At 38.8% G+C, this 27673-nt stretch overlaps 1 protein-coding gene across 6 annotated transcripts in view; it reads left to right on the top strand.

Moving 5' to 3' along the window:
* Positions 1–27673, top strand: part of ARNT (aryl hydrocarbon receptor nuclear translocator) — a 71553-nt gene that overhangs the window by 29890 nt on the left and 13990 nt on the right. For all 6 annotated transcript variants that reach the window (XM_059376061.1, XM_059376063.1, XM_059376064.1 and 3 more), the window contains 9 exons: positions 4023–4067; positions 7238–7282; positions 9354–9567; positions 13446–13659; positions 16314–16416; positions 18126–18191; positions 18612–18697; positions 20223–20299; positions 25333–25467. In XM_059376061.1, coding sequence (XP_059232044.1) covers positions 4023–4067; positions 7238–7282; positions 9354–9567; positions 13446–13659; positions 16314–16416; positions 18126–18191; positions 18612–18697; positions 20223–20299; positions 25333–25467 — 985 coding nt within the window. The remainder of the gene's footprint in view (positions 1–4022; positions 4068–7237; positions 7283–9353; positions 9568–13445; positions 13660–16313; positions 16417–18125; positions 18192–18611; positions 18698–20222; positions 20300–25332; positions 25468–27673) is intronic.

Here is a 27673-nt window from a genome sequence, read left to right as displayed (position 1 = left end):
TTACAATGCTTAAGTTCTGTCAAGGACATCTGGGTTTTTTCTCATTTTAGTATTTTTATTTAGGCTTATATTTCTCACTACTAACTCGTTGCTGAACCCTACCAGATACTCTTGAAAACAACTGTAACTTGGCTACCATAAAGAAGTAGTTGCAGAGCACTGGAGAAAATAATTCTCCAAGAGAGCTCTTGAGACTTAGTGAGTATTAATAAATGTGAAGAGGGAAAGATATTTCAATTTGGGAGGAAGGATAGATATATTTTTTTAAGATTTTATTTTTTTATTTGTCAGAGAGAGAGAATGCACCCAAGCAGGGGGAGCATCAGGCAGAAGGAGAAGTAGGCTCCCTGCGGAGCCTGATTTTGGACTCCATCCCAGGATATTGGGATCATGACCTGAGCTGAAGTCAGATACCCAACCAAATGAGCCACCCAGGTGTCCCACTTTTTAAAACAGTTCTGGGAGGGGCGCATGGGTGGCTCTGTGGGTTAAGTCTCTGCCTTCAGCTCAGGTCATGATTCCAGTGTCCTGGGGTCGAGGCTTGCATCAGGATCTCTGCTCAGCAGGGAGTCTGTTTCCTCTTCTCTCTCTGCCTGCCTCTCTGCCTACTTGTGATAGATCTCTCTCTCTCTCAAATAAATAAATAAATAAAATCTTTTAAAAAATAAAATAAAATAAAAACAGTTATGGGAATTCTTCCAATTTGGAATCCCTAATTATAATGATAAATGCTATTGGTGGGACCGAATTGTGCATATGCATGGCATATAGGTAACCACTCGTCTTTATTTTCCTTTTTTTTTTTTGAAGACTTTATTTATTAGAGAGAGAGAGACAATGAGAGAGGGAACATAAGCAGAGGGAGTGGGAAAGGGAAACGCAGGCTCCCTGCGGATCCAGGACCCTGGGAGTCTGACCTCAGCCAAAGGCAGATGCTTAACTGATCTCAGCCAAAGGCAGATGCTTAACTGAGCCAGCCAGGTGCCCCACCACTAGTCTTATTTATACTTCTCACTTAGCTCTGGCCCTGAGTCACTGTCTTCATTTCCACAAAATCTAGTAGTCACAAACTATATACAGATCAGTTCATTTGTTCTTTCCCCAGCCACAAAAAAAGACTGTCACAATCATTTTACCTAGTGGGTCATGATACCTGAGAGAGACATCACAAAATTTATCTTCTTTTAAAATTTATTTATTTATTTATTTATTTTTAAGATTTTATTTATTTATTTGACAGAGAGAGATCACAAGTAGGCAGAGAGGCTGGCAGAGAGAGAGAGAGGAGGAAGCCGACTCCCTGCTGAGCAGAGAGCCCGGTGCGGGACTCCATCCCAGGACCCTGAGATCATGACCTGAGCCGAAGGCAGCGGCTTAACCCACTGAGCCACCCAGGCGCCCTAAAATTTATTTATTTTTTAAACAGTTGGAATTTTTCCTCTCTGGTCAGTGTGTGAAAACCTTATTTGCACTGTGTCCATAAGTCAGCACTAAATTTCTTTGGTGGATGCTACTTTTGAAAGTTGTAATTTATCATATGTTTTCATTGATTTGTTCAAATGTCATTTTGTTATATTCTCCAGACACCTACAAAATCATTTTTTAAAAGATTTTTTTTTAATTTATTTGACAGAGATAACAAGTAGACAGAGAAGCAGGCAGAGAAAGAGGAGAAAGTGGGCTCCCTGCTGAGCAGAGAGCCTGATGCAGGGCTCAATCCCAGGACCCTGGGATCATGACCTGAGCTGAAGGCAGAGACTTAATCCACTGAGCCACCCAGGCGCCCCTAAAAAATCATTTTTAATAATATAAAGGCTTAGAAACTCCAGGTGCATTGTGAGAGTTACTAGTGTTCACAGTAGTGCTTCTCAACCTTAATGTGTATACAAAGCCATATGGGGTTTCTTGTTAAGGTCAAGATTCCAATTCAGTAGGTATGGACTGGCTCAGTTGATAAAGCACGTGTCTCTTGATCTTGGGGTTGTGAATTCAAGCCCCACATTGGGTTTAGAGATTATGTTAAAAAAAGGTAATTCGGTAGGCCAGGGATAGGGCCCAGGGCCCTGTGTTCTGATTGATTTCTGGAACCTGCTTCCAGCCAAGGATCTAGAAGACTCATTCTTGAGATTCAAAGTTAATATGTAAATTAAGGTCTCTCTTTTCACTTTAGGTTACATGTTTCACTAGGAGTTAGTAGCATCTGATTTAAAGCATATTTCGTGTCCTAGGAACAAACCATTTGTTCTTGAGCTGGAATTCATTTACATTTCCATGGATTTGCCCATTCTTCTCTGCTTTCCTGTTATTTTCAAAATCTGAAAATTCTTGGGGTTGGATTAGTTGAGGATTTACAGCCGGTAAAGGAGCAGTATAAATTTTGACTCTAATGTAATATCTGGTTTAACTGCAAATTTTGTGAGACTTTTTGTGAGACTTATTATTTCCCAAAAGCACTTTCTGCCCAAAGTTGATAGATCTTTGCTATATCCTGTGGCAGTAAGAAGAAAATTTAGATCATCCAGAGAGTAGTTTTTTTTTTTTTCTTTAAGATTTTCCTCCCTCAGTAATTCCTATAGTTTCCGTATTTAGCAGATACGATTTATTGGCTTATTAAGTACAAGTTGTTGGGATGAATGGATTGTGTTTCCTTGATCAGAGAGATAAAAAACATTGTTTATGTCATAATTTCAAGCTATCTCTTAAAACTTTCTGTGCATCAAAGAAAACAGTGAAAAGATAGCCCATGTAAGGGAGAAAATATTTGCAAATCATGTATCTGATAAGAGATTAATCTCTATAATAATATTAAGAACTACCACAACTCAATAAAAAAAAACCTGATTAAAAATTGGCAAACCAAAAAAAAAAAAAAAAAAATTGGCAAACCACTTGAATCAACATTTTTTTCAAAGAAGATATGCAGAAGGCCAACAAACATATGAAAAGATGTTCAGCATCACTAATCATTAGAGAAATGCAAATTGAAACAACAATGAGATACCACTTCACATCCATGATGATGGGCACCATCATAGAAATAGAAGATAAGTGTTGGGTAAGGATGTGAAAAAGTGGGAACCCTTGTGCACTATTGGTTGGAATGTAAATTGTAAATTTAACCACTCTGGAAAACAGTATGAAGATTCCTCAAAAAATCAAAAACAGAATCACCATATGATTCAACAACCCCGCTTCTGGTTATAAATACCCAAAATAATTCAAACAGGGTCTTAGATATTTGCACACTCATGTGCACTTCCCATTTTCACAATAGCCAAGAGGTGGAAGCAACCAAATATCTATTGACAGATGAATGCATAAAGAAAATGTGGCATATATGTCCAGTGGAATATTGTTCAGACTTAAAAAGGAAGGAAATCCTGACATGTGCTACAACATGGATGAATGTTGAGGACATTATACTAAGTAAAATAAGCCAGTCACAGAATGACTATATGTAATCTCACTTACATGAGATATCTGAAGTAGTCAAAATTAGAGAGTACAGTAATGGTTACTAGCAACTGAGGGTCAGGTGGGGAGCAGGTGGGAAGATGATGTTTAGTGTATATAGAGTTTCAGTTTTGCAAGATTAGAAAGTTCTATACATCTCTTGCACAACAATGTAAATACAGTTAGCACTACTGAATAGTACTCTAAAAATTGGTTAAGATGGTAAATTTTGTGTTCCATGTTTTTTTGCCATAATTAAAACACAACTATCCCTAACCTCAGAGTAGTGTTGACCAGGCAGTCAGCTGTGCCCTCATGAGATCATCATCTTTTTTTTTTGGAGTGTCTGATAAGTAAGGGTAAAGGAGAATATCAGAATCCTGACAAATAATAGTCATGGGTTTCTTAAGTTCTTTTGTATGGTATTACTATCTCTTTTGCTTTGCGATGCTTTTCCATTGGATTTTTTTCCCCCCTGTTGAATATTTTTACTCCTTTCTAGTTTTCATTTCAGATGAAGTAGATATAACAAGTATAATGCTTTGGGCTAACCTTATTTTTCTTTTTAGGTGTGACGATGATCAGATGTCTAATGATAAGGAGCGGTTTGCCAGGTAATGTAATAGAACATCTTGGGCCATGTTGTGGGACCAGGCAGCTCAGGCGTATGGAGTTTAATTTGATCTCATTAGAAGTTAATTACTCTGTCCAGTCTTTCTCACACTCTGAAAGCTGGCAAAATTTTGTATGAAAGTTACTGTTTATGTTCAGGTAACATGGCTTCAAACTAATGGCACAATTTACACAATGTTTTTATGTATATGATAAGCAGCTATACATTGCGCTTGCTGGGTGTCCACAGGAACACAAGTTACAGATTTAATGGTTGCATTCATTATTAAATGGTTCCACAAACTCTGTACAGATAATAGTTTTCCTTTAAAAATTGCAACAGGGGGGCGCCTGGGTGGCTCAGTGGGTTAAAGCTTACTCTGTCCTCAGCTCAGGTCATGATCCCAGGGTCCTGGGATCGAGCCCCGCATCGGGCTCTCTGCTCTGCAGGGAGCCTGCCCCCCCTGCCATGTTCTCTCTCTGCCTGTCTCTATGCCTACTTGTGATCTCTGTCAAATAAATAAATAAAATCTTTTTAAAAAAATTGCAACAGGAACAATTTATGTGGAGATGAATTTTGATTGCAATAAATGTATTTAAATTTTATTAAGATTTTGAAAAATGCTTTGCTTTTTATTTATAAATCCTCAACTTTGTACATCTGAGTTGAGAAGGACTTATAAATAAAAAGCAAAGTATTTTTTTTTTAGAAAGTTCATTCTGTATATTTTAAATAGTAAGTTAGTTTGTTTTTTAAAAATGGAGTTTGTAGCCACCTTAGAAAAATGAATAATCAAAAATCCAGAGCTTAACTGAGTACTTATATTTATTGTGGATGTTGCTAGTCTGGGGACTATACCTTGAGAACCACTGATGTAGAAGGCTAAGAAATTCCAGTCATAGTAGCTTATAACTGTCTGAAGCCATCATGGGCTTCGAATAAAAGATTTATTTTATTTTATTTTTTAAAGATTTTATTTATTTATTTGACAGAGAGACAGCGAGAGAGGGAATACAAGCAGGGGAGTGGGGGAGGGAGAAGCAGGCTTCCCACAGAGCAGGGAGCCCAATGTGGGGCTTGAGCCCAGTACCCTGGGACCATGACCTGAGCCAAAGGCAGATGCCCAATGACTGAGCCAGCAAGGTGCCCCTGAATAACAGATTTTGATAAATAAAATGCATATGGGATCTTCTCTAATAGCAGTGTATAAGATGGATTAAAGAGAAGCACTATAGTCAGGGAAATAGATGCAAGGGTGAATAATAAGATAGCTATCAAATCATGAGTGCCTGGGATAGAGTGGAGGCAGTGGCAATAGGAAAGGAATGGATTTAAGAGATTTTCAAATAATTTATTTATTGAAATAGATACTTATAAATACTTTAGGGTATATACCATCTCTAAAATGAGAAGTTAATTATAGATATTTGGGGAATAGTTTTTCAAGCTGCCCTGTAAAGTCAAGCCATCATGGGCATCTGGCTGGCTCAGTCAGTAGAACATCTAGCTCCTATTCTTAGGGTCCTGAATTCAGGCCCCACATTGGGTTTTGAGATTACTTAAATAAATCAATTTTTAAAAAAATGAAAAAAAGAATGACAGTCAAGTCATCAGATAGTACTGGTCATGCAGGTTAACAGTTTCTTGATTAAAATTCCAAAAGTCTCTATGAAGACATGACCTGAATTATTTTAGTTTTCATTTGTCCTACTTAATATAAATATTTAGACATTCACGTATTTCACTTAGAGATACTAGAATGGTTAAAGGATTATGGATTTGTAATAGTAGGAGTAGTAATAATAGGAATTTTAGATATTTAAGTTTCTTAAACAACTTATTCCTGTAGGAGATGAAGGGTAGCTGGGCGGGGGGAGAGAAAGAGGTGGAGAGAGAGAGAGAATATGAATGAATTCTAAGCAGTCTCCACACCAAGCACAGAGCCTGTTGTTGGGCTCCATCTCACCATCCTGAGATTGTGACCAGAGCCAAAACCAAGATTCGGACCCTTAACTGACTGCGCCACTCGGGTGCCCCTGTACATATCACTTTTAATAATGAAATATTAGTGTTTAGGCTGTTCATATGTCATACTTAGATGTTATATTAGTGTTTTAGGCTGTTCATATGTCATACTTAGATGTTTCATTTGAGGCTTCTTAATCTATATTTATATCTATATATATATTGTTTTTCATGGAATTGATACTGATATACTGGCCTACCAACACCTTGATGTTTCTTTAGTTGCCACCCACTCTTACAATTTTCAGTCTTCCAGAAAAATTTAGTGGTAATCCTTTGTAGCCCCCTCCAGGGGAGGGGGAGTTGGCACTGGGGATTCAGTAGTTTTAGGGCTTTACTGCAAAGAAATGGGAGAGTGAATAAATAGAAATTTACTACTTCAGTATCAAACCAATGATAGGGGATGTGCCAGAAATCTAATTCTTAAGTTTTATTTATGTAATTTCCGTTATGTTGTCTGTGAGTGCATGTGTGTGTCTGCATGTTACAGAGAGATTGTATTTGTGATAATTTGACATTCTTATCATGATTTACTCTTTGATTTTTTTTTTTCATTATAGGATAGCATATGTGGGGGCACCTGGGTGGTTCAGTTGGCTAAATGGCTGACTCTTCATTCATGATCTCGGGGTTATGGGATCGAGCCCTGTGTCAGGCTCTGTGCTATTCTCCTTCTCCCTCCTGCATCTTCCCCCCACCTCAAATAAATAAATCTTAAAAAAATAAAAAAAGAATAACATATGTGGGTATCACTATATTTCCAGATTGGGAGCAATGTGTGAGAATATATTCTCTTGTTGGGTTCTTGTTCAAACTATTTATTGTTGGTCTCTACAGAGATTGATTGGCAAAATACTTTCTGTGTTCAGACTACATTAATTTATAATGAATATTGGCCTTGCTTTTATGTCAACCTTTGTCCTGTAAGTTACTTTTTCTTTATCCTAACAAATGGCTTTGTAAAGTTATGAGCAAGATTTCTGTCCATGTTTTAATTTTCCCTTCTCTGCATCTGTTTTGTTCTATCTCCTTTTTTCGTTCCTTTCTCCTCTCTACTTCCTTCCATCAGTCTATCCATCCATCCATCTTTATTTTTTTCTTTCTTTTTATTTTAATTTTAGCTTAGTTCATTAATTCTATTTTTAGGTCGGATGATGAGCAGAGCTCTGCGGATAAAGAGAGACTCGCCAGGTAGGAGAACAGTGTCTTTAAGCATGATGAAGCAGATGATACTGCTTTTTCCTTTTTCTTACTCTGCTCTTTTCTTCCCCCTTCTCTTTGTGTTTTTCCTTATCTGTGGCAAGAGAGGACAAGATTTTTTAGAAGTTTGTGTGTAACAGGAACTTTGGCCTCCCCCATCAGAAAGTGGGTGAGTTGAGGGATTTACTAAGGAATTTAAGAAATTGCTATTAGTTTTATAGTTTCTCTTTCTTTCTTTATCTCAGCACTGTTTCACAGAATAAAAGGCTTTAGAAGCAGGGCAGTGGTGCCAGTTGGTGCTTTAACAGGGGCATACTTTTTTTATCAGAAGACTAATAAGTATATCTATGTTTGCAGTTGGTTCCCACTATTTAGGCCTTAGCATTTATTCCATACCTCTCTAGAAAGCATACCTTTTATCTTCCTGTGTAGACTCATAGGCTTGATTACTGTGTCATAGCAGTACTGGTCTTGCTTTGGTGATTGAATCTTTTGTGGTTTCCCAGAAAAGTTTTAGCACCCATGATACGGCTTTTTAAAAAAGCAGCCTTCTGGATTTTAGTGTCAGAAGTCTGTTAGATACTAGGAAGATGGGTGCTTTAAGTTTGAAAGTAGAATGTTAAAATACGGACTTATGTGGTAAGACCTTTTTGCCTTTGGAAAGGAGACTCTAGAGCTCTCTTTGGAGACTGTCATCACTAAGGTAGAAATATTAGGATAGTAATGATATACCTAAATTTTTCTGTTTTCTGGCTTCTGTGATTTGGGACCACTCAGAGATAGATCATTGATACCAATATGTGTTTTTACTACTTTGTCCCCTACCTCATTACCTTTTTCAGCAGGACCACAAGCTCATTTTGTTGTCATTTCCCGCTAACTCTTTAACTTTTCAGAAAGCTGATATTGTATGGTATGGTGGGAAAACCATTTCATTAATTGGGAGTGAGTGCTGCCTTTGGGAAAGTCATTTAGTTAACTTCTTAACCTTTGTTTGCTCTTCTCATAGATTTATGTTAGACCAGTTGTTTTTACTTTTCTTTTTTGTTTTGACAAATAACTTTTATTCTGGTAGGACCCTTAAGTGGTAATGGAAGCAAATAAAAAGGATAAAGCAAAAGCTGCTCAAGGAGAAGCAGAAATGCAGCACATTGTTTGGTTCTCTCTTTGGTGCATCCCTGTGGAAGACACTTAGGAACTCTGGGGCTTTTCAGAAATCCAGCTTGAAAACTACTGGATTATTATTTTTAGCAATGATAAGATTTCGTTCTGATATTGAGGAAATCAGCACTGGAGATGTGATCCACTTACCCTGTTGAGATCCAAATTGTGTGTTTTCAGGACTTTTCCTCCCCACTCCACTTTTATTCTCCAATTCATTTTGCTCCAGTGGGGGACCCAGAAGTGACCTCTGCTAGATGATATCTTAAAATCTCTTGAGCTCAGTATACTAGCACCACATCCAAATAGAGAAGGTAGGACTTTATTAATGAGATGAGTAAAACTTCAGAATCTTCCAGTTCTTCCTTCCAGTGTTAAGAGTAAGAGAGAAGCTTGGAACAGGCAACATTTTATAGACCAAAGGAAAGTGTACTATCAGTTATTTTATCAGCTGTGGAACACTATACTTGGGTTGGAAAAAACTAGTCACTTTATTTTCAGCCTTAAAAAGTTGAATTAGTAAACATGGAGTCAGCCAAGCCAAGATTATTTGTCTCTCGGGAACTAAAGTGAATAAAATCAACATCTTTTAAGACTATCACTTCTTAAAACACTTTTTCTTTTCTTTTATTTGGGGGAGTGGTAATTTACATAGGAAGTGAAGTTTCCAGTTTACATAGGGAGAATTGCTGGTATCTGGTTATTCTCTGCCTTGTTGGTTTCTATTCCATGCTTGTTCTGCATGAGAATGTTGGCAAACTTGACACTACCCTCTGAGACTTAAGCCCTCCTAAATCAAACAACTACATTTCTTCAGCAGCTTTCTCCGTATTTATATCACTCTTCCCTGCTCCCAAATGGCCAGCTGTGACCACTGGATGGGGCTTCTCTCTCCACGCAGGGAAAATCATAGTGAAATTGAACGGCGGCGACGGAACAAGATGACAGCCTACATCACAGAACTGTCAGACATGGTGCCCACCTGTAGTGCCCTGGCTCGAAAACCAGACAAGCTAACCATCTTACGCATGGCAGTTTCTCATATGAAGTCCTTGCGAGGAACTGGGAATACATCCACTGATGGCACCTACAAGCCTTCTTTCCTCACTGATCAGGTCTCTGGGATGTACAATCTGAGATAGTCTAGAATCTGTTAAAAATTTTGATCTTTTGGGGGTATATGACCATAATTCTTTTTTCTTTTTAATTTATTTATTTGACAGAGATCACAAATAGGCAGAGAGGCAGGCAGAGAGGGAGAAAAAGTAGACTCCTGCCAGGCAGAGAGCCTGACGCCGGGCTCAGTCCCAGGACCCCAAGATAATGACCTGAGCTGAAAGCAGACACTCAACTGACTGAGTCACCCAGGCCCCTAGATGACCATAATTCTAACTAGTGCCTTATATTGAAAGACAGAGCCAAGCTGAGTCTGTAGATTGCTTAAAGTACAAGAATTCAGTTGTTAAGGAGAAATTCACACCATGGGAAAGTAGTTTCAATTCCTGGCTATAATATTCATTAGTATTCAAACAGTGAGAATTGCAGAATACTTGTGCAAATTATTTAGCAAGCTTATAGGTATTTTATTTTATTTATTTGGAGAGACCATGTGTGCACAAACGAGGAAGAGTAGACTCCCTGCTGAGCAGGGATTCTACCTCCCCACCTCTCCCCCACCCCCCAGCCCCAATGCAGTTCAATTCCAGGACTTGGGATCATTACCTGAGCTGAAGTCAGACATTTAACCAACTGAGCCACCCAGGTGTCCCAAAGCTTATATGTATTTTAAACTTCACTCATGAATGTAGCCTATAAGGTGAAATAAGAGTAGACTTGTAGGAAGAAGAGATGACTGTGTCCTATGGAAACAGTTCTCTTTGTTGCCTTTAGGGTTTTAGAAGATGGAAAAAATAGATTTCTTATTCTTGAAGCAGCTTACAGTTTTAGTGATAGAAGGAGTCTAACATTAGGCAGTCATCGTTCCTTAGAGATGTGTTCTGTTACATGTAATGAGAAAAACAGGGAAGGCAAAAACATTTCTAGCTTCTCAAGAACTTAATGTGAATATGAATATGTGAGTGGAAATCAGTCTGAATATGTATTTTTGAGTGGCTGATACACACAAGTGAAAAATTAGAGGAAAATGCATACAGAGAAGAAATAACCTTTTTTTTTTTTTTTAAAGATTTTATTTATTTATTTGTCAGAGAGAGAGCGAGTGAGAGCGAGCACAGGCAGACAGAGTGGAAGGCAGAGTCAGAGGGAGAAGCAGGCTCCCTGTGGAGCAAGGATCCCGATGTGGGACTCGATCCCAGGATGCTGGGATCATGACCTGAGCTGAAGGCAGCTGCTTAACCAACTGAGCCACCCAGGCATCCCAAGAAATAACCTTTTTAAAATGATTTTTTAAATTTAGAGAGAGAGAGAGAAAATATGAGTGGGGGGAGGGGCAGAAGGAGAAGGAGAGAATTTCAAGCAGACTCACCATTGAGCTGGAGCCCAGTGTGGAACTGGATCTCCTGACCCTTGAAATCATGACATGAGCTGAAACCAATAGTTGTACATTCAACTGACTGAGCCATGCAGGTACCCTGAGAAATAACCTTTCTTTAAAACTTACTAATTTTAGGGGCACCTGGGTGGTTCAGTGGGTTAAAGCCTCTGCCTTTGGCTCAGGTCATGATCCCAGGGTCCTGGGATCAAGCCCCACATCAGGCTCTCTGCTCAGCAGGGAGCCTGTTTCCTCCTCTCTCTCTCTCTCTCTCTCTTTCTCTCTGCCTGCCTCTCTGCCTACTTGTGATCTCTGTCAAGTAAATAAATAAAATCTTTAAAAAAATAAGACTTAGTAATTTATATGGGACTAGATAAATATATAGTGGAGGGATGGCTAATGTGAATAGAATGACCAGGTTTGAGTGGGGATGGTTAGCAAAGACTTCTAAGAGTAAGAAAGACATGTTCTGTTTCGATTATTAACAATAACACATGGTTAATGCAGAAAAATTCGGAAGATACAAGCAATATAAGGAAGAAAAAATTAACCTATAATGTCACCTTTTTATTCAGAGGAGTAGAAGGAAAGGGATGTGGTTCGGAAAAAAGCAGTAAGAATTTTCCAGATAGGAGTGTCTATATGAAAACACACATAGCATAAATTTTATATGTATGTACTTTAAATAGTTAATCAGTTAATCTAACAATATACATAGAAATACTGATTGAACAGGCTCTAGTTTATGCACCTTTTGTGGGCTAACCAGGTGCTTTGTGCTATGAGAAGAACAGAGATAGGAGAGAGTCACTAGTGGAAAGAGACACGTAAATAAATAAAGTATGAGCACACAATTAGTTCTGTCATAGAGGTGCAGTATTAAAGTCCTGTAGAAGTATAAACATGAACAAGGTAAGGGATTAGTGTCATAAATATTGTGAATAATTTGAGCAAATACCTAGTGAGAATGATTGGATTATTCAAGGCAAATGAAATAGTTTAGCAAGCCTTGGGAGATGATAATAGGGAAGTAGGCTGGGACCTGATCATGGAATACTTAGGTGTTATGTTATAGAATTTAGATATTAATTTTTAGGCAATAGGGTACCTGGGTGGCTCAGTCAGTGTCCAACTCTTGATTTTGGCTCAGGTCAGGGTCTCTGAGTCATAAGATTGAGCCCCAAGTTGGGCTCTGCGCTGGGCATTGAGTCTGTTTGGAATTGTCCTTCTCTTCTGCCCCTCTCCCATCTCTCTCCCTCAAAATTGTGTTAGTTGGTATAGAGCATTTTAAGCCTGGATTTGGGAGAATGAATGCAAGGAAAGCATTTCCTTTGTCTTGGCACAAGATGACTAGGACGATGATCTAGTATTGGAAATAGAATTGATAAAACAGTTATCACTGGAGCATGAGACAGAGTAATTAGATTTTGAGTCTTGTAGCCTGAGAGGAAGGTGATACTGTTAATCAAGGAAGGAAATGCTAGAAGAGCACAAAGGATTGTTTTTTGGAGGGGGAAATATGACCAGTTTTGAGATGTTGAAATTGAGTTGCTGGTAGAATGTCTAAATTGGAAATGTTTAAGAGTTGGTTGGAATTTAGGTCTGTTAAAAAAAGAGATTAGGGGAGTCTAGAGATACAGACTTGGGCATCATTTCATAGCAGGAAGAAGTGGATATAATTTCTCAGAGAGTATGGTATAAATAGAGAAGAGAACTTAAGATAGAACCTTGGAAATATCTATACTTAAGATTTGAACAAAGGGAAGGGTACCTGAAGCAGAGAAGGGGCATTTAGAAGGGCAGCAGAAATTGGGGGATGGTGTCATAGAAGCTAGAGGAAAATAAAAGGATGGAATGGACAACATTACCAGATTCTGGAGAGAGATAGAGTAACATAATAAAGACCCAGGAAAGGGGACTTGAATTGGCAGTCAGGAGAGTATTGTTAACCTGCTAAAAACAATATGAATGGTTTAGAATGACAATTATAGTGGGATTGAGGAATACGTGAAAGGTAAGAGAATAGAACCAGTGAATATAACATTACTCTTGATATAAACTTGGCACTGAAATAGGGATGAGTTGGGCAAAATGGAGGGAAGATTTGTATATAAGTGAGAAAACCTGATCATATTTATAGATCTGAGGGGAGAGAGAGTGAAAATGGGAGTATTTGTAGAGCAGGATCCTAAAAAGAGACCAGAGGGTGTAAGATCAAGGACTAAATTTTGTTAGTGGGAAACTTCTTTATTCCCCATCTTGAGTCCTGAGATGAAGGGGAAGAGGTAAATAGTGACATAGAGAGATTGAAGAAATATCTATTTAAAAAAAACTGTCGTGAAGGCAGTTACGTTTAGCCTGCATAGCTGGGGCTGTGGATCAGGTAGGAGCCAGCAATTGCTTATGGAGATGTGCATAAGGCCGGAAATGTCTTACTTGTTTCCATGAATAATACTTGGCTTTTAAGAGTTCAGTATTAACTTATTTTTCTTCCTTGGGCAGGAACTCAAACATTTGATCTTGGAGGCAGCAGATGGCTTTCTGTTTATTGTCTCATGTGAGACAGGCCGGGTGGTTTATGTCTCTGACTCAGTGACCCCAGTTTTGAACCAGCCACAGTCTGAATGGTTTGGTAGCACACTCTATGATCAGGTGCATCCAGATGATGTGGACAAACTTCGTGAGCAGCTTTCCACCTCGGAAAATGCCCTGACAGGTATGAATTATGTGGATGGAAAATGAATGGGAAGCCTTTTCTTTTTTCCCTGAAACAGAAGAGGTGTTTTAGCTCTTCACTTTGTTCATTAACTCTGGCAGGGCCTCTAGAATGTTCTCCCATAATGGATATAATCATTTTTTTCTATCCACATGCAGATAATATAATTTGTAGTTATTCTTAGAAAATTTTTTTTATGACAGCGTGCATATAAAAATTTATTACTGTAAACAAAACAGTAAAAACCAAATCTACAATGAATTTTTTTCCCATTCTAAAAGAATTAAATTATCCATGTTTCTGTCTAATTTGTATGGGTAATTACCTGGTATTTTTTCCTACCTGTTTCTGCATATCTTTGGCTTTAATACTGGATTCTATTTAATAGATATTTATTTTAGAGGGGAGTGGTTATCAGTATATAAGGTTTTTTTTTTTACGATTTTATTTATTTATTTGACAGAGACATAGCAAGAGAGGGAACACAAAGCCAGGAGAGTGAGAGAGGGAGAAGCTGGCTTCCCACTGAGCGGGGAGCCCGATGATTTGGGGCTCCATGGCAGGACCTGGGAGCATGACCTGAGCCCAAGGCAGACGCTTAACAACTGAGCCACCCAGGCACCTCTATCAGTATATAAGTTGTTGTTACTATTGTGGGTTTTTTTGTATCTATACTATTTTTTGTCTTATTTTTCTTTCTTTCTTTCTTCCTTTTTTTCTTCCCTTCCCCCTATTTTAATGCTCTTCAGTACTTTTGCCAGAGTTTGGCTAGAAGAAACACATCTGCTTCTTAAGCAACTCTGGAAAAAAAATTTAAAGTGAAAGCAGATCAAAACTGGTAATTAAGGGCACCTGGGTGGCTCAGTGGGTTAAGCCGCTGCCTTCGGCTCAGGTCATGATCTCAGGGTCCTGGGATCGAGTCCTGCATCGGGCTCTCTGCTCAGCAGGGAGCCTGTTTCCTCCTCTCTCTCTCTGCCTGCCTCTCTGCCTACTTGTGATCTCTCTCTGTCAAATAAATAAATAAAATCTTAAAAAAAAAAAAAAAAGTTGTATTAAAAACTGGTAATTAAGGGGGGCCTGGGTGATTCAGTTGGTTGAGTGTCTCAACTCTTGGTTTTGACTCTGGTTGTGATTTTAGAGTTTTGGAATTGAGCTCCATGTCAGGCTCCATGCTAAGCTAGAATCTATTTGAGATTCTCTGTGTCCTTCTTCTGCGTCTTCCTGTGTACACGTGTATACACACACACACTCAGTGTGCACGCCTTCTCTCCCTCTCTCTCAAATAAATAAGCTAAATCTTCTAAAAACTTGTAATTAAATATAAGAAAGTCCATTAATTAAATTCAGTTAATTAACATGATGTATTACTGGTTTCAGAGGTCTACCTCTAGGTCAATGATTCATCAGTCTTATACAATGCCCATTGCTCATATCACTGCCCTTCTTTATTTTTTTTAAAGATTTTATTTATTTATTTGACACAGAGAGACACAGTGAGAGAGGGAACCCAAGCAGGGGGAGTGGGAGAGGGAGAAGCAGGCTTCCCACCAAGCAGAGAGCCTGATGGCAGGGCTCAATCCCAGGACCCTGCGATCATAACCGGAGCCGAAGGCAGACGCTTAAGAACTGAGCCACCCAAACGTCCCTCACTGCCATTCTTAATGTCCATCACCCAGTTACCCCATCCCCTCCCCCGCCTCCAGCAGCCCTCAGTTTGTTTCCTGTGATTAAGTGTCTTAATGGTTTGTCTCCCTCTCTGATTTTGTCATTTTATTTTTTTTCCTATCTTTCCTTGTGATCCTGTTTTGTTTCTTAAATTCCACATATGAGTGAGATCATATGATGATTGTCTTTCTCTGACTTACTCCGCTTAGCATAACCCCATCTAATTTCATCCATGTCATTGCAAATGGCAAGATTTTGCCTTTGTTAATTGTGTTTTAGTTTTCCCTTCTTTTAGGTCTTTATGGATTTCATGTTTCTAGTTCCTTTTCTCAAAAGTTGCCATTCGTTTCTTTCTTTCTTTTTTCTTTTTTTTTAATAAAGATTTTATTTATTTCTTTGACAGAGCACACAGCAGGGCAAACAGCGGAGGGAGGTAGAGGAGGGAGCAGGGAGCCTGATGAGGACTTTGATCCTAGGACCCTGGGATCATGACCTGAGCTGAAGGCAGATGCTTCAGAGCCACCCAGATGCCCTTGCCATTAGTTTCTATATAATAAAAGGAGGAACAGTTTTGGCTGGAGATAGGTATTGTGTTAGTATGGCATATGAAATTATTTGTTTTTAAACAATGACATTCCCTCAGTGTGCATGTGTGTACACATGTGTATGTGCATGTGTATAAAAATGAGATCCAAGAATATAGCCTGGTCTCTTACTTGCCAACACTACTTTCCACTCCCAGCTTTCTTCCTTACACAAGGTTATCTCCAGTGCTGCCTTTGAATTTAAGAATAACATTCATTGATGGAGTTTGAGGTATTTTTGGACTTGAAAAAAATCCTTCCCCTACTTGGCCTGTTCTTTTATAAGCAAGGAGATTGAAGGGCATGAACAGGATACTTATTTATCTTGGCCTCCAGTGTCTCTCCTGTCCCCTTTTCACCACATACAAGAACACAGTCCAGACTGTTTTTCACATCATTTTTCAGGGCGTATACTTGATCTGAAGACTGGAACAGTGAAAAAGGAAGGTCAACAGTCATCCATGAGGATGTGTATGGGCTCAAGGAGATCATTTATTTGCCGTATGAGGTGAGTGTCAGGCTAAGGACTTAAGAAACTTAAGAAAAATTAAGACTTAATTTAACTTAAAATTAAGAATTAAGAAAAATTAAGAGCAGGGCGTTTGATTTCTGGTTAGGGGAGTTAACATTTTTTTTTTTAAGATTTTATTTATTTATTTGACAGATCACAGGCAGAAAGACAGGCAGAGAGAGAGAGAGGTGGAAGCAGGCTCCCTGCTGAGCAGAGAGCCCCATGTGGGGCTCGATCCCAGGACCCTGGGATCATGACCTGAGCTGAAAGCAGAGGCTTTAACCCACTGAGCCACCCAGGTACCCCGGGAGTTAACCTTTTAAATCTGAGCTCTAGTTGGATTAAATTTAACTGTCAAGACCCACATGAATTATAACAGAATGAAGTGTTTGATAAGGGAACTAAAGTTTAATGAACAACTCCTATGCCACATATTATAAGAGACTTGGCTGTCATCACATTTCCCACATCTGTTCTTTGGGGTTGAGTTCATGGTTACTATTCTGCTGTTAAAAAAAGATTCAAAATTAACTTCCCAGGATTACAGAGGTAATGTCTGGCATAGGATTTTATTTTAATCCAGAGTAGTTGGATTCCAAAACCTGTATTTTTTCCCAGTATTTCACAAGACAGCATCCACCTACTCAGAACATTTCTGCATTTTTCTTTTTTTCACAGAGTATTGATACTTTCTTACATCTTTCACTTAATATTTAGTGTTTATAATTGTAAATTATACTTTTTTAGTATTCTGAAGAAAGTATGGTGGTACATTCTACACAGGCAGGAAAGATACCTCTTAAAGTCACAAATAAGTTCAGGTTGTACAGTGGAAATTGCCTACATTGCACTGAGAGGATGTTTTTTAGAAATGATGAGTAGGACATTAAGAAAGGTTTCCTGAGAGAGTTACAGAATTTAATATTATATGGCTTACTGATTTAGAGTAACTTCTGAACCTGGACTAATACCTACTATCTTCTGAGACCTTGAGCTGATTACATGACTACTTTGTGTTGTGGTTTTGTCTAATATTGGGAATTGAGAACCTCACAAAGTTGTTAAAACCATGAGGTAATAAATATTTGTAAAGATGCTTAGAATAGTATACAGTATATATTAAACTCTGGGTAAGTTTTAGCCATTATTTTAAAGAAATGAGATAAGGAAGGTAGAGAGGGTGGGAGAATGTCCCAATATGTGGACATGACCTATGTAGAGACATAGAAAAGAGCAAGATAAATAATAAAGAAGTGTGGCAAATAGATTGGGTTGTGGTATAGAACAGGAATCTGCAGACCACAACTCTTTGTTTGTGGTTGTAAATATTTGTATTTGTAAATAAAGCTTTATAGGAACATAGCAATGTGCATTTGTTTATGTGTTGCCTATATCTGTTTTCATGCTCTGATGGCTCATTGCAACAGATTGTATGACCCACAAAAGCTGAAATATTTAGCGTCTGGTCCTTTACACAAAAAGTATACTGACCACAGTGTAGAGAATGTCTGCATTTGAAGATTATGTGGAATATTTTGAACTTCAAATTCTGGACAGTTTTAGAAATACAAGTTGTAGAAATATCAAGCCCGACTTCTTTATCCTTCTGTGTCTAATCCAGAGCCCCCTTTTCTGGCTCTTAGTGGATGGAAAGTTCTTTAATAGCACAGCTTAATTGCTTTTAATCTCTCTGTTCTTTGAAACAGGTGTGGCAGTAGCTCAGTGGACCCAGTCTCCATGAATAGATTGAGCTTTGTGAGGAACAGATGCAGGTGAGGTCCTGAACAGTGAAAAACCAAAGGGATGGCCAAGTACCTGTAGAGATCATCACCTTTTCAGCCATCTTACTGTAGTACTTCTTTCAACAGCCCTCACCTTCATCCTTTACTTTCCAGTTACTTTTTTTGGGGGGAGAGGGGGCAATATTTTCCTAAACTTTTACAGCCTCCTTTGCTTATCTTGTTTGAAGAAGTTGCCCTACCACTTTACCAACTTTCTTTCTGCTACACTATCTTTCTGTTTCTTTACTTTGGCAAGGGTCAGAAATATGGTGGTCACTTTTGGGTGGGAGAGGTCAAAAAGTGACCCAGTTTTCTAAACATCCAAGAGCCTAAAGTTAAAGGTACTAAGCCAGCATTGCCTTTTAAATGTTACTGGGTAGGGTTTTCTCCTCACACATGTACTTCTTCTAGGAATGGACTTGGCTCTGTGAAGGATGGGGAACCTCACTTTGTGGTGGTCCACTGCACAGGCTACATCAAGGCCTGGCCCCCAGCAGGTAGGAAAGTTGAATTTCTCCCATGGTGCAGCAGGTTTGTCACAGAGTCTGAGTTAGCTAACATTTATCATGTACCTGGTATGCGAAATGTACTGTGGTATAAACTGTAAGAAAAAAACAAAGAAAAAGCAGGCTCCTGCCCCTCCTGTATATTACAGCTGGGGAGATGGATTACTCAGACTTAAAAATGATTCAGTGTTGGCGGTATCACAGAATGCAATTTTTCAACATGCAGACTTATAATAATATATACTGAATACCAATTTTCTAAGTTTTTTGTGCAAAGAAACAGTTGGCATTGAGTGCAGTTAATTTGGGAAAGCTTTTTAAAGTAGAAGCATTACTTGGAGGGAGAAGAGGGAAATGACTTAATAGTAGTAACTTATAAGTGGGATATTCTCTTTAAAGGCCTCAAATCAAGATGTGAGCACATTAGCTTAGCTAGAACTTGAAGTCAAATAGAAAATGTGAGAAGGGTGGTTGAGTGCAGGAATCAGCCTTTTAAACTGTTTTGTCAGAATTTCCAGATCTTAGCAACTTTATTACTTTGCTGCTAGATGGGTGTAATGGGGAAATGGGATTGTAGGGAGAGGGAAACTAAGACAGAAGGAGGCAAGGTGGTATATTTGGGGAAGAAATCAAACTTTGTATAAAAAAAACCTGGGTTTGATTCTGGCATTGTTACTTACTAATGGTATAACTTAGGGTAAGACATTTGACCTGTATAAAAAGAACCCCTCAGTTTTCTCATCTATAATTTGGAGGTAATATATCCCACATAGAGTTATTTTGAAGATTAGAGTTAATGTAAGAAAAGCACTTAGCCCAGTGCCTGGCATATATATGCACTCAATAAATGGTAATTAAATGTAATTCAGAAAAATTAATTTTAAGTGTAGTGACATTTGAGCCTTTTAGTTTATATACTGAATAAACCATACATTTGCCATATTATACATGGTCTTTTATACTTCTGTATTGCTCTCAAATAATATTTTTCTTGGTAAAAAGACTATATATGCAAAGACTAGAGAGAAAATGCAGCCTTCTTCCTTTTCCACAAAAACATTGAAACTTTGGCTTCTCTCTTTTCCAAAGGACATAAGTAACTAGCTTTTGATGTTGGTTTAATTTCATTTTTAGTTGTTTGCTTATTTTAAAACACAAGGTGGGCAAGACATCTGTTGCCTGCCTATGGTATTAGTCCTAGAATAAATGACTGTCTCCATATGTTTGGTTTGACCAGTACAGTTTTTTAGAATACTTTGAGTGGGACTTGTACTCTATAGTTTATTACAATTAATATGGCTAAAATATATGAATTAATACATGTAAAAATACTTTAAACAGTATCTGGCATATATGGTAAGTTCTGTGCAGTTGTTCTGTGCAGAGTAATTCAGCACTCTGTTATTTTATACCTAGTCTCTTCATACCTACATGTATTTTAAATCTTTTTCTATCTGAATTGAAGGCAGTTGAGTTTGAGATCCCTCTTAAACCTTTTAATTTCACCTTCCTGAAGGTGTCTCCCTCCCAGATGATGATCCAGAGGCAGGCCAGGGGAGCAAATTTTGCTTAGTGGCCATTGGCAGACTGCAGGTAAGTATGAATTTTCCACATCTATATCATCTACTTTCTTTTCTTCCTTTCTTTTTAAAAATCTTCTTACACATTTTTAAAAATTTTAATTCCAGTGTAGTTAACATATGGTGTCATATTGATTTATTAGCATATTAGTTATATGAGGTGTACAATATAGTGATTTAGCAATTCTTTTTATTTATTTTTTTTTTTTTAAGAGAGAGACAGATGTGGGGTGAAAGGGCAGAGGGAGAGAGAGAATCTTTTTTTTTTTTTAAAGATTTTATTTATTCATTTGACACAGAGAGATCACAAGTAGGCAGAGAGGCAGGCAGAGAGAGAGAGAGGAGGAAGCAGGCTCCCCGCGGAGCAGAGAACCCAATGCGGGACTCGATCCCAGGACCCTGAGATCATGACCTGAGCCGAAGGCAGCGGCTTAACCCACTGAGCCACCCAGGCACCCGAGAGAGAGAATCTTAAGCTATGTGCTCTACACCCAGCACGGAGCCCAGTGTGGGGCTTGATCTCACATCCTAGATGATGACCTGAGCTGAAATCAAGAGATGCTTAACCAGCTGAGTCATCCAGGTGCCTGTTGATTCAAGATGACTACACATTACTCAGTGCTCATCAGAAGTGTACTCTTAGGTGGGGGGTTGAGTCAAATGAGTGATGGGTGTTAAGGAGGGCGTTTGTGATGAGCTCCAGGTGTCATATGCAAGAGAGAGAATATAAGCAGGGGCAGAGGGAGAGGGAGAAGCAAACTCCCTGTGGAGTTTGTCCAGTGCAGGGCTCAGTCCTAGGACCCTGGGATCATAACCTGAGCTGAAGGCAGATGCTTAACTGACTGAGCCACTGAGGCGTCCCATCTTTCTCTTTACTTTTTTACTGGTTTAATTTGTGGTTACCATTAGGTTTGTGTTAAGCATATGGCAGTTTATGTTAAATTCATGGTCACTTACGTTTGAACTCATTCTTTATTCCTCTTCTCTTCACGTTTTAGGTATATTGGTGTCATACTTTGCAGCCTTTTATTTTGTGAATTCCTTGACTGATTTTTATAAACATACTTCATTTTGCTGGTTTTGTTTTTCCTACTTTTCTTACTCCTACTTACTGTCTCAAAGAGTTCCCTTTAACATTTCTTACAGGACTGGTTTAGTGGTCATGAATTTCTATAACTCTTGCTTGTATGGGAAACTTTATCTGTCCTTCTGTTGTGAATAATAGCCTTGCTGGATAGAGCATGCTTGGCCACAGGCTTTCTTCTTTCAGCACTTTGAATATATCATGCTACTCCTTCTGTCCTGGGAAGTTTCTTCTGAGAAATCTACTGATTACCTTAAGGTTTTCCCTTGTATGTAACTGTTTTTCTACTTTCTGCTTTCATTTATTTTTTTTAAAAAAGATTTTATTTATTTATTTGACAGAGAGAGAGACAATGAGAGGGAACACAAGTAGGGGGAGTGGGGGAGAGAGAAGCATGGAGCCCAGTTAGGGGTTCGATGCCAGGACCCCGGGATCATGACCTGAGCCGAAGGCAGATGCTTAATCACTGAGCCACACAGGCACCCCTCTTTATGCTTTTAAAATTCTCTCTCTCTCTCTTTTTTTTTTTTTTAGGATTTATTTATTTATTTGACAGACAGAAATTACAAGTAGGCAGAGAGGCAGGCAGAGAGAGAGAGGAGGAAGCAGGCTCCCCGCTGAGCAGAGAGCCCGATGCGGTGCTCAATCCCAGGACCTTGGGATCATGACCTGACCCGAAGGCAGGGGCTTTAACCCACTGAGTCACCCAGGCGCCCCTTAAAATTCTCTCTTTATCTCTTCTTTTTACCAGTTTAATTATTGTATGTCTTGGAGTAGACCTCCCTAGGTTGATTTTGTTGGGGACTCTGTGTGCCTTCTGGATCTGGATTTCTGTTTCCTTCCCCAGATTGGGGAAATTGTCGGCTATTCCTTATTCAAATAAATTTTCTGCCCCCTTTTCCCCTCTCTTCTCCTGGGATCCCTATAATTGAATTTTCTTATGCTTGCTGGCATCACTGAGTTCCCTAAGTCTGTTTTCATTTTTATATCTTTCCTTCTCTCCCTCACTCTCAGGCATGCTTAATTGCTTCCCATCATTCTGTCCTCCAGCTTGCTGATCTGTTCTTTTGTTTCCTCTAGTCTACTATTCATTCCATCTAGTGTATTTTGAATTTAATTTGCTTTTTTAAGATTTATCCATTTATTTGAGAGAGAAATGGCAAGAGTGGGAAGACAAGCAGAGGGAGTGGGAGAGGGAGAAGCAGGCCTCCTGCTGAGCAGGGAGCCCAATGATGTGGAGCTCCATCCCAGGACCCTGGGACCATGACCTGAGCTGAAGGCAGATGCCCAATGACTAAGCCACCCAGGCACCCCTGTGTTTTTAATTTTAGTTACTGAGTTTTTGTTTTGGGGTTTTTTTTTTTTAAATCTCTGATTGGTTCTTTTATGTTTTCCTGTCTCTTTTAAGGATCTCACTGAGGTCCTTCATTCTCTTCTCAAGTCCTCTGTACTTTAAAGTCTACATCAGGCATATTACTTATCTCTGTTTTGTTTCCATCTCTTGCTGTGATTTTGTCCTGTTACTTCATTTGGAACATATTCCTCTGTGTCCTCATTTTGTCTAACTCTTTTGTTTCTTTGTGTTAGGAAATTCAGGTACAGCTCCTGCTCTTGAGAGTAATGACCTATAGTGCCATGTCCCCTGTTCATCAGAATGTTGTGCTCCAGGGGTGTCTCATATGTATGTTATGCGTGCCTTGCTATTGTGGCTGAGCAGCTTTTGCCTTTAGTCCAGTCATCTGCAATGGCTCTCTGTCTAGTGTGGGCAGGGTTTGGTCCTTGTACTGGATCATTGTAGTGGGCCAGTCTTGGGATGCTATGGGCTTAAGTTCAGTCAGACCAGGCATTTTCCAGATATAAGTAGCTCTGAATGCATAGGAGTGGGGTGCATGATGTTAGCAAGGTTTGCAGGAGTCAGCTATGGGAGGAGACCTGGTGTTGCAGCCTGGCTAGCGGGGATATGCCCACAGGTGTATGCATGAGTGGGGCATGCTGTTAGCAAGTGAAGTACTGAGTGTTGGTATCATACTGGCTCCTGCAGATGTCAGTGTGTTTGTGCTAACGGAGGAAAATGGCACTAGCCAGCTCCTTTAGTACTAGAGGAATTTTCCAGTGATCCTTGCCTCTCCAGCACATGTTCTGAAATCAGTAAACAGATCTCTCTCCTTTATACCCCAGGTGTTTTTCAGAGTGCTGCTTCTGTGCCGTATCTCCATGGGGCTGTTTGTTGTGCTCTCGCTTTAAGGGTGGGGACTTGGTTTCCTCTTGCCCTCCCAGCTTTCCCATGAGCCTGCTGATACTTAAGTGTTCCAGGTTTTAAGCCCTGCTGTTGATAAGCAGTTCTTGAAATTCAGCCCCTCTGGTTTCAAACCAAATGTTATTGGGATTTGTCTTCCCTGTGGGGTCTCCCTGGTGTGATAGTCTGTTTCTCTCCCTTCCCTGTGCCCACTGAGTTCTTCCTTCCTGTGGACAGTCCACGGGTCCTTTTAGTGTATCCATTTAGTCTTCCTACTCTCTTCAGTGTGGCCTCTTCTCTGCATTTAGCTGTGGAGAGTTTGTTCTCTAAGTCTTTGGTTCCTTTTCTGGGTTATTTACACCAATGCGGCTGTTATCTGGTTGTATCTATGGGGCGAGATAAGTTTAGGGTTTACCTACTCCACCATCTTCCCTGGAAGTCCTGTATCATTCCTTTTCAGCGAGAAGAACTCTCCTTCAGGACTTGTTGATGTTATTTTTCTTTTACTCTCTACATACAAATGAGTTCTGTGAAACCCCAGATTTTGGGAAGAACATAACATTCACAGTGCTTCTCTTCTTGGATAGCAGAAGCTGAAAAGGATAAGAGAGGGAGGGAGATCTTTCCCTCTTATCTTTCATACTGTGAACTTCATAGTGCTGAATTTTCTCTTTGTAATTAATTTCTTCTGCTTCTACACAGAAGAAGAGAGATCTGTTTTTTAAAGATTTTGCTTATTATTAGAGAGAGGGAGGGAGAGAGAGAGCACAAGCAGGGGGAGCAGTAGGCAGAGGAAGAAGCAAGTTCTCTGCCAAGCAAGGAGCCTGATGTGGGACTTGGTCCCAGGAATCTGGGATTGCGACCCAAGCCAAAGGCAAATGCTTAACTCTGTTGAGCTACCCAGGCATTGTAGGAGAAGGGAGATATTTTTATTTTATTTATTTATTTATTTATAACAATTTGTTGCATTTTTTTAAAAAGATTTTATTTATTTATTCGACAGAGAGAGATCACCAGTAGGCAGAGAGAGAAAGAGCAAGGAAGCAGGCTCCCTGCGCAGCAGAGAGCCTGATGCAGGACTTGATCCTAGGACCGTGAGATCATGACCTGAGCCGAAGGCAGAGGCTTAACCCACTGAGGCACCCAGGCACCCCTTTTTATTTTATTGTTTTATGACTAGAAAAGTGGAATTATTCTTTTCATAAAATTAGATAAGTTTCTTGGTTACTGGGGACTAATTTTCTAATCAAACATAGCCTAGCTAAATGAAAGTAGGTGAGTTTTGAGTTGAATGAATTTTAATCTTTTCACAAAGTTGGTATAGGATACATATGTGGGAGTGGAACTAGCCCTCTTACCCTCTCTGATTGTGATTGTCATTTTTTTCCTGTTTGGATGAGATGGAAGCTCAGAAATTCCTAAAATTGAAGTGTCGTGTCTATATATATGACCATGAGGAGATGGGAAATGTATCTGTAAAGAATGGTATCAGGGTGCCTGGGTGGCTCACATGGTTAAGCCTCTGCTTTCAGCTCAGGCCATGATCCCAGGGTCCTAGGATCAAGTCCCGCATCAGGCTCCCAGCTCGGCAAGGAGCCTGCTTCTCCCTCTCCCTCTGCTGCTCCCCCTGCTTATGCTCTCTCTTTGTCAAATAAATAAAAATCTTTAAAAAAAAAAAAAAAAAAGAATGGTGTCATTTTATCTTGTTTTTATCTCTTACTTTCAGGTAACTAGTTCTCCCAACTGTACAGATATGAGTAATGTTTGTCAACCAACAGAGTTCATCTCTCGGCACAACATTGAGGGAATCTTCACTTTTGTGGATCATCGCTGTGTAGCTACTGTTGGCTACCAACCACAGGTGAAGAGCTGGAGCTGTTAAATCATTGATACTGAAGCCTGTTTTCCCTTGGTTTTGTTGAGATTATTCAATCGTGTATTCCAGAAGAGCCAAAACATATCAGGCCCAGATCAGAAAAAGAGATGAACCTATTCTTCCTGTAGCTTAATTTATTCTCAGGTTTTTACCAATGTCATTCATCCAGTCTAGAAAAATATGGCAGCTCTCACATAGGAACAGTGGGCGTGGATATGTATTTATTTTTTGTTGTTGATATTAATACAGATAATAATGCAGGAGAGTTCATTTTAATTAATTGTAATGGTATGACCATCGTTAAATGATTTCTGTAATCACTTAGGTTAGGTACATAGTAACCCACAAAATACACAAGTTTGGCCCTGGTTATTATGATTTTATTGAGATTTCTCATGCAGCAGAGCAGGTAGCTATACCAGAATTGAGCAATAAATCATTATAGAACCCTTCAAAACTGTATGGCCAGGAGAGACTTCTGGCTATGGCTCTGTGAAGAAGTTGGCAAAAAAGAGGTCTTGAAAAAGAACAAAGTTGGAGGATTTGCAGGATTTGATTAAACACCTGTTATAAAGCTTTTGTCATCAAGGTAGTGTGATATCTGTATAGGGATAGATATACAGATCAATAGAACAGAGTATAGTCTCTTTTCATATTTATGGTCAACTGACTTTCAACAAAGATGTCAGGACAATTCAGTGGAGAAAAGATTCTTTTCAACAATGGTGATGGAAAAGTTGGTTATTTCCCCACACACAAAGGACGTAGACTCTTTCTTATACCACAGACAGAGATCAATTCAAAAACATAAATGCACAAGAGCTAAAGTTATAAAACTTACAGAAGACCATAGAAGATTATCTTTGTGATCTTGAGTTAGACAAAGTTTTCTTCTGTGACACCAGAAGCATGGTTCACAAAAGAAAAAACTCATAAGTTGGATTTCATGAGAATTAAAATTTACCCTCTTAACAGGACATCATTAAGAAAGTGAGAATATCATCCACAAATGGGGAAAAAATGTTGCAAATCATATATCTGAAAAAGGATTTGTAACCAGAATATACAAAAGAACTTTTACAACTGATTGAGATAAAATAAAAGATAAAATAAAAAGGGCACAAGATCTGAATAGATATTTCACCAAAGAGGAAACATGAATGGCATATAAAAAGATACTCATCATGGGGCGCCTGGCTGGCTCAGTTGATGGAACATGTGACCCTTGATCTTGGGGGTTGTAGGTTCAAACCCATGTTGGTTGTAGAGATTATTTAAAATCTTAAAAAAAAAAAAAAAGATGCTTGTCATCATCAGTCAGTAGGAAAGTGCAAATTAAAACCACAGTGAGATACTGTTGTATGCCCACTAGAATGTGCACAGTGAGATACCACTATATGTCCACTATTATCAAAAAGTGTTGTAAGAATGGGGAGAAATTGTAACTGTTAGACATTGTTGGCAGACCTGTAAGATAGTATAGCCACTTCAGAAAAACATTTTGGAAAAATGGAAGAGTTTTGTAAATTGTAAGAAGTTAAATGTATACATAATCCTATAATCTAGCACTTCTACGTCTAAGCATTTACTCAAGGGAAATGAAACCTTTGTTCACATGAAGTTTTATATACAGGTGTTCATAGTTGTATTATTCACAGTAACCCCAAAGTGGGAAAATTGGAAATGTCCATTAACTAGTGAATGGATACACAACTGTGAAATAACCATGTTAGACTACTGCTGAGTAATAAAAGGAATATACTATTACTATGTGCAGCAACATAGATGAGCTCCAAAAATCTTAAGTTACATGTAAGAAATCAGACCCAGTAGACTACATATTATATGATTCCATATGACATTTCTAGAAAGACAACACTAAAGCAGAAGGGAGGTCACTGGTTGACTAGGAGGTTGGGAGCAGATGTTGACTATAAACAGGCAAAAGAGAACTTTGGGAGCAGTGGACATGTTCTGAAACTGGATTTGTGGTAATAATGTATAAATATAATGTATAAATATGTTAGAGGCCATCAAATTGTAGATTTAGAATGAGTGAATTTATGTGTACATTAGACCTCAAATGTGTAAAAATACAGCTAAAATAAATATATAATATTCTGAAAAACAGAAATGTTTTAGAAGCCATTTGCTTAGCAGATTCTATATTCTTTTGTTTTGTCTTTTTTTC

The sequence above is a fragment of the Mustela nigripes genome, chromosome 14 (assembly GCF_022355385.1).
Source record: "Mustela nigripes isolate SB6536 chromosome 14, MUSNIG.SB6536, whole genome shotgun sequence".
Lineage (NCBI taxonomy): Eukaryota > Metazoa > Chordata > Mammalia > Carnivora > Mustelidae > Mustela > Mustela nigripes.
This window is presented reverse-complemented; position numbering and strand designations above follow the sequence as displayed.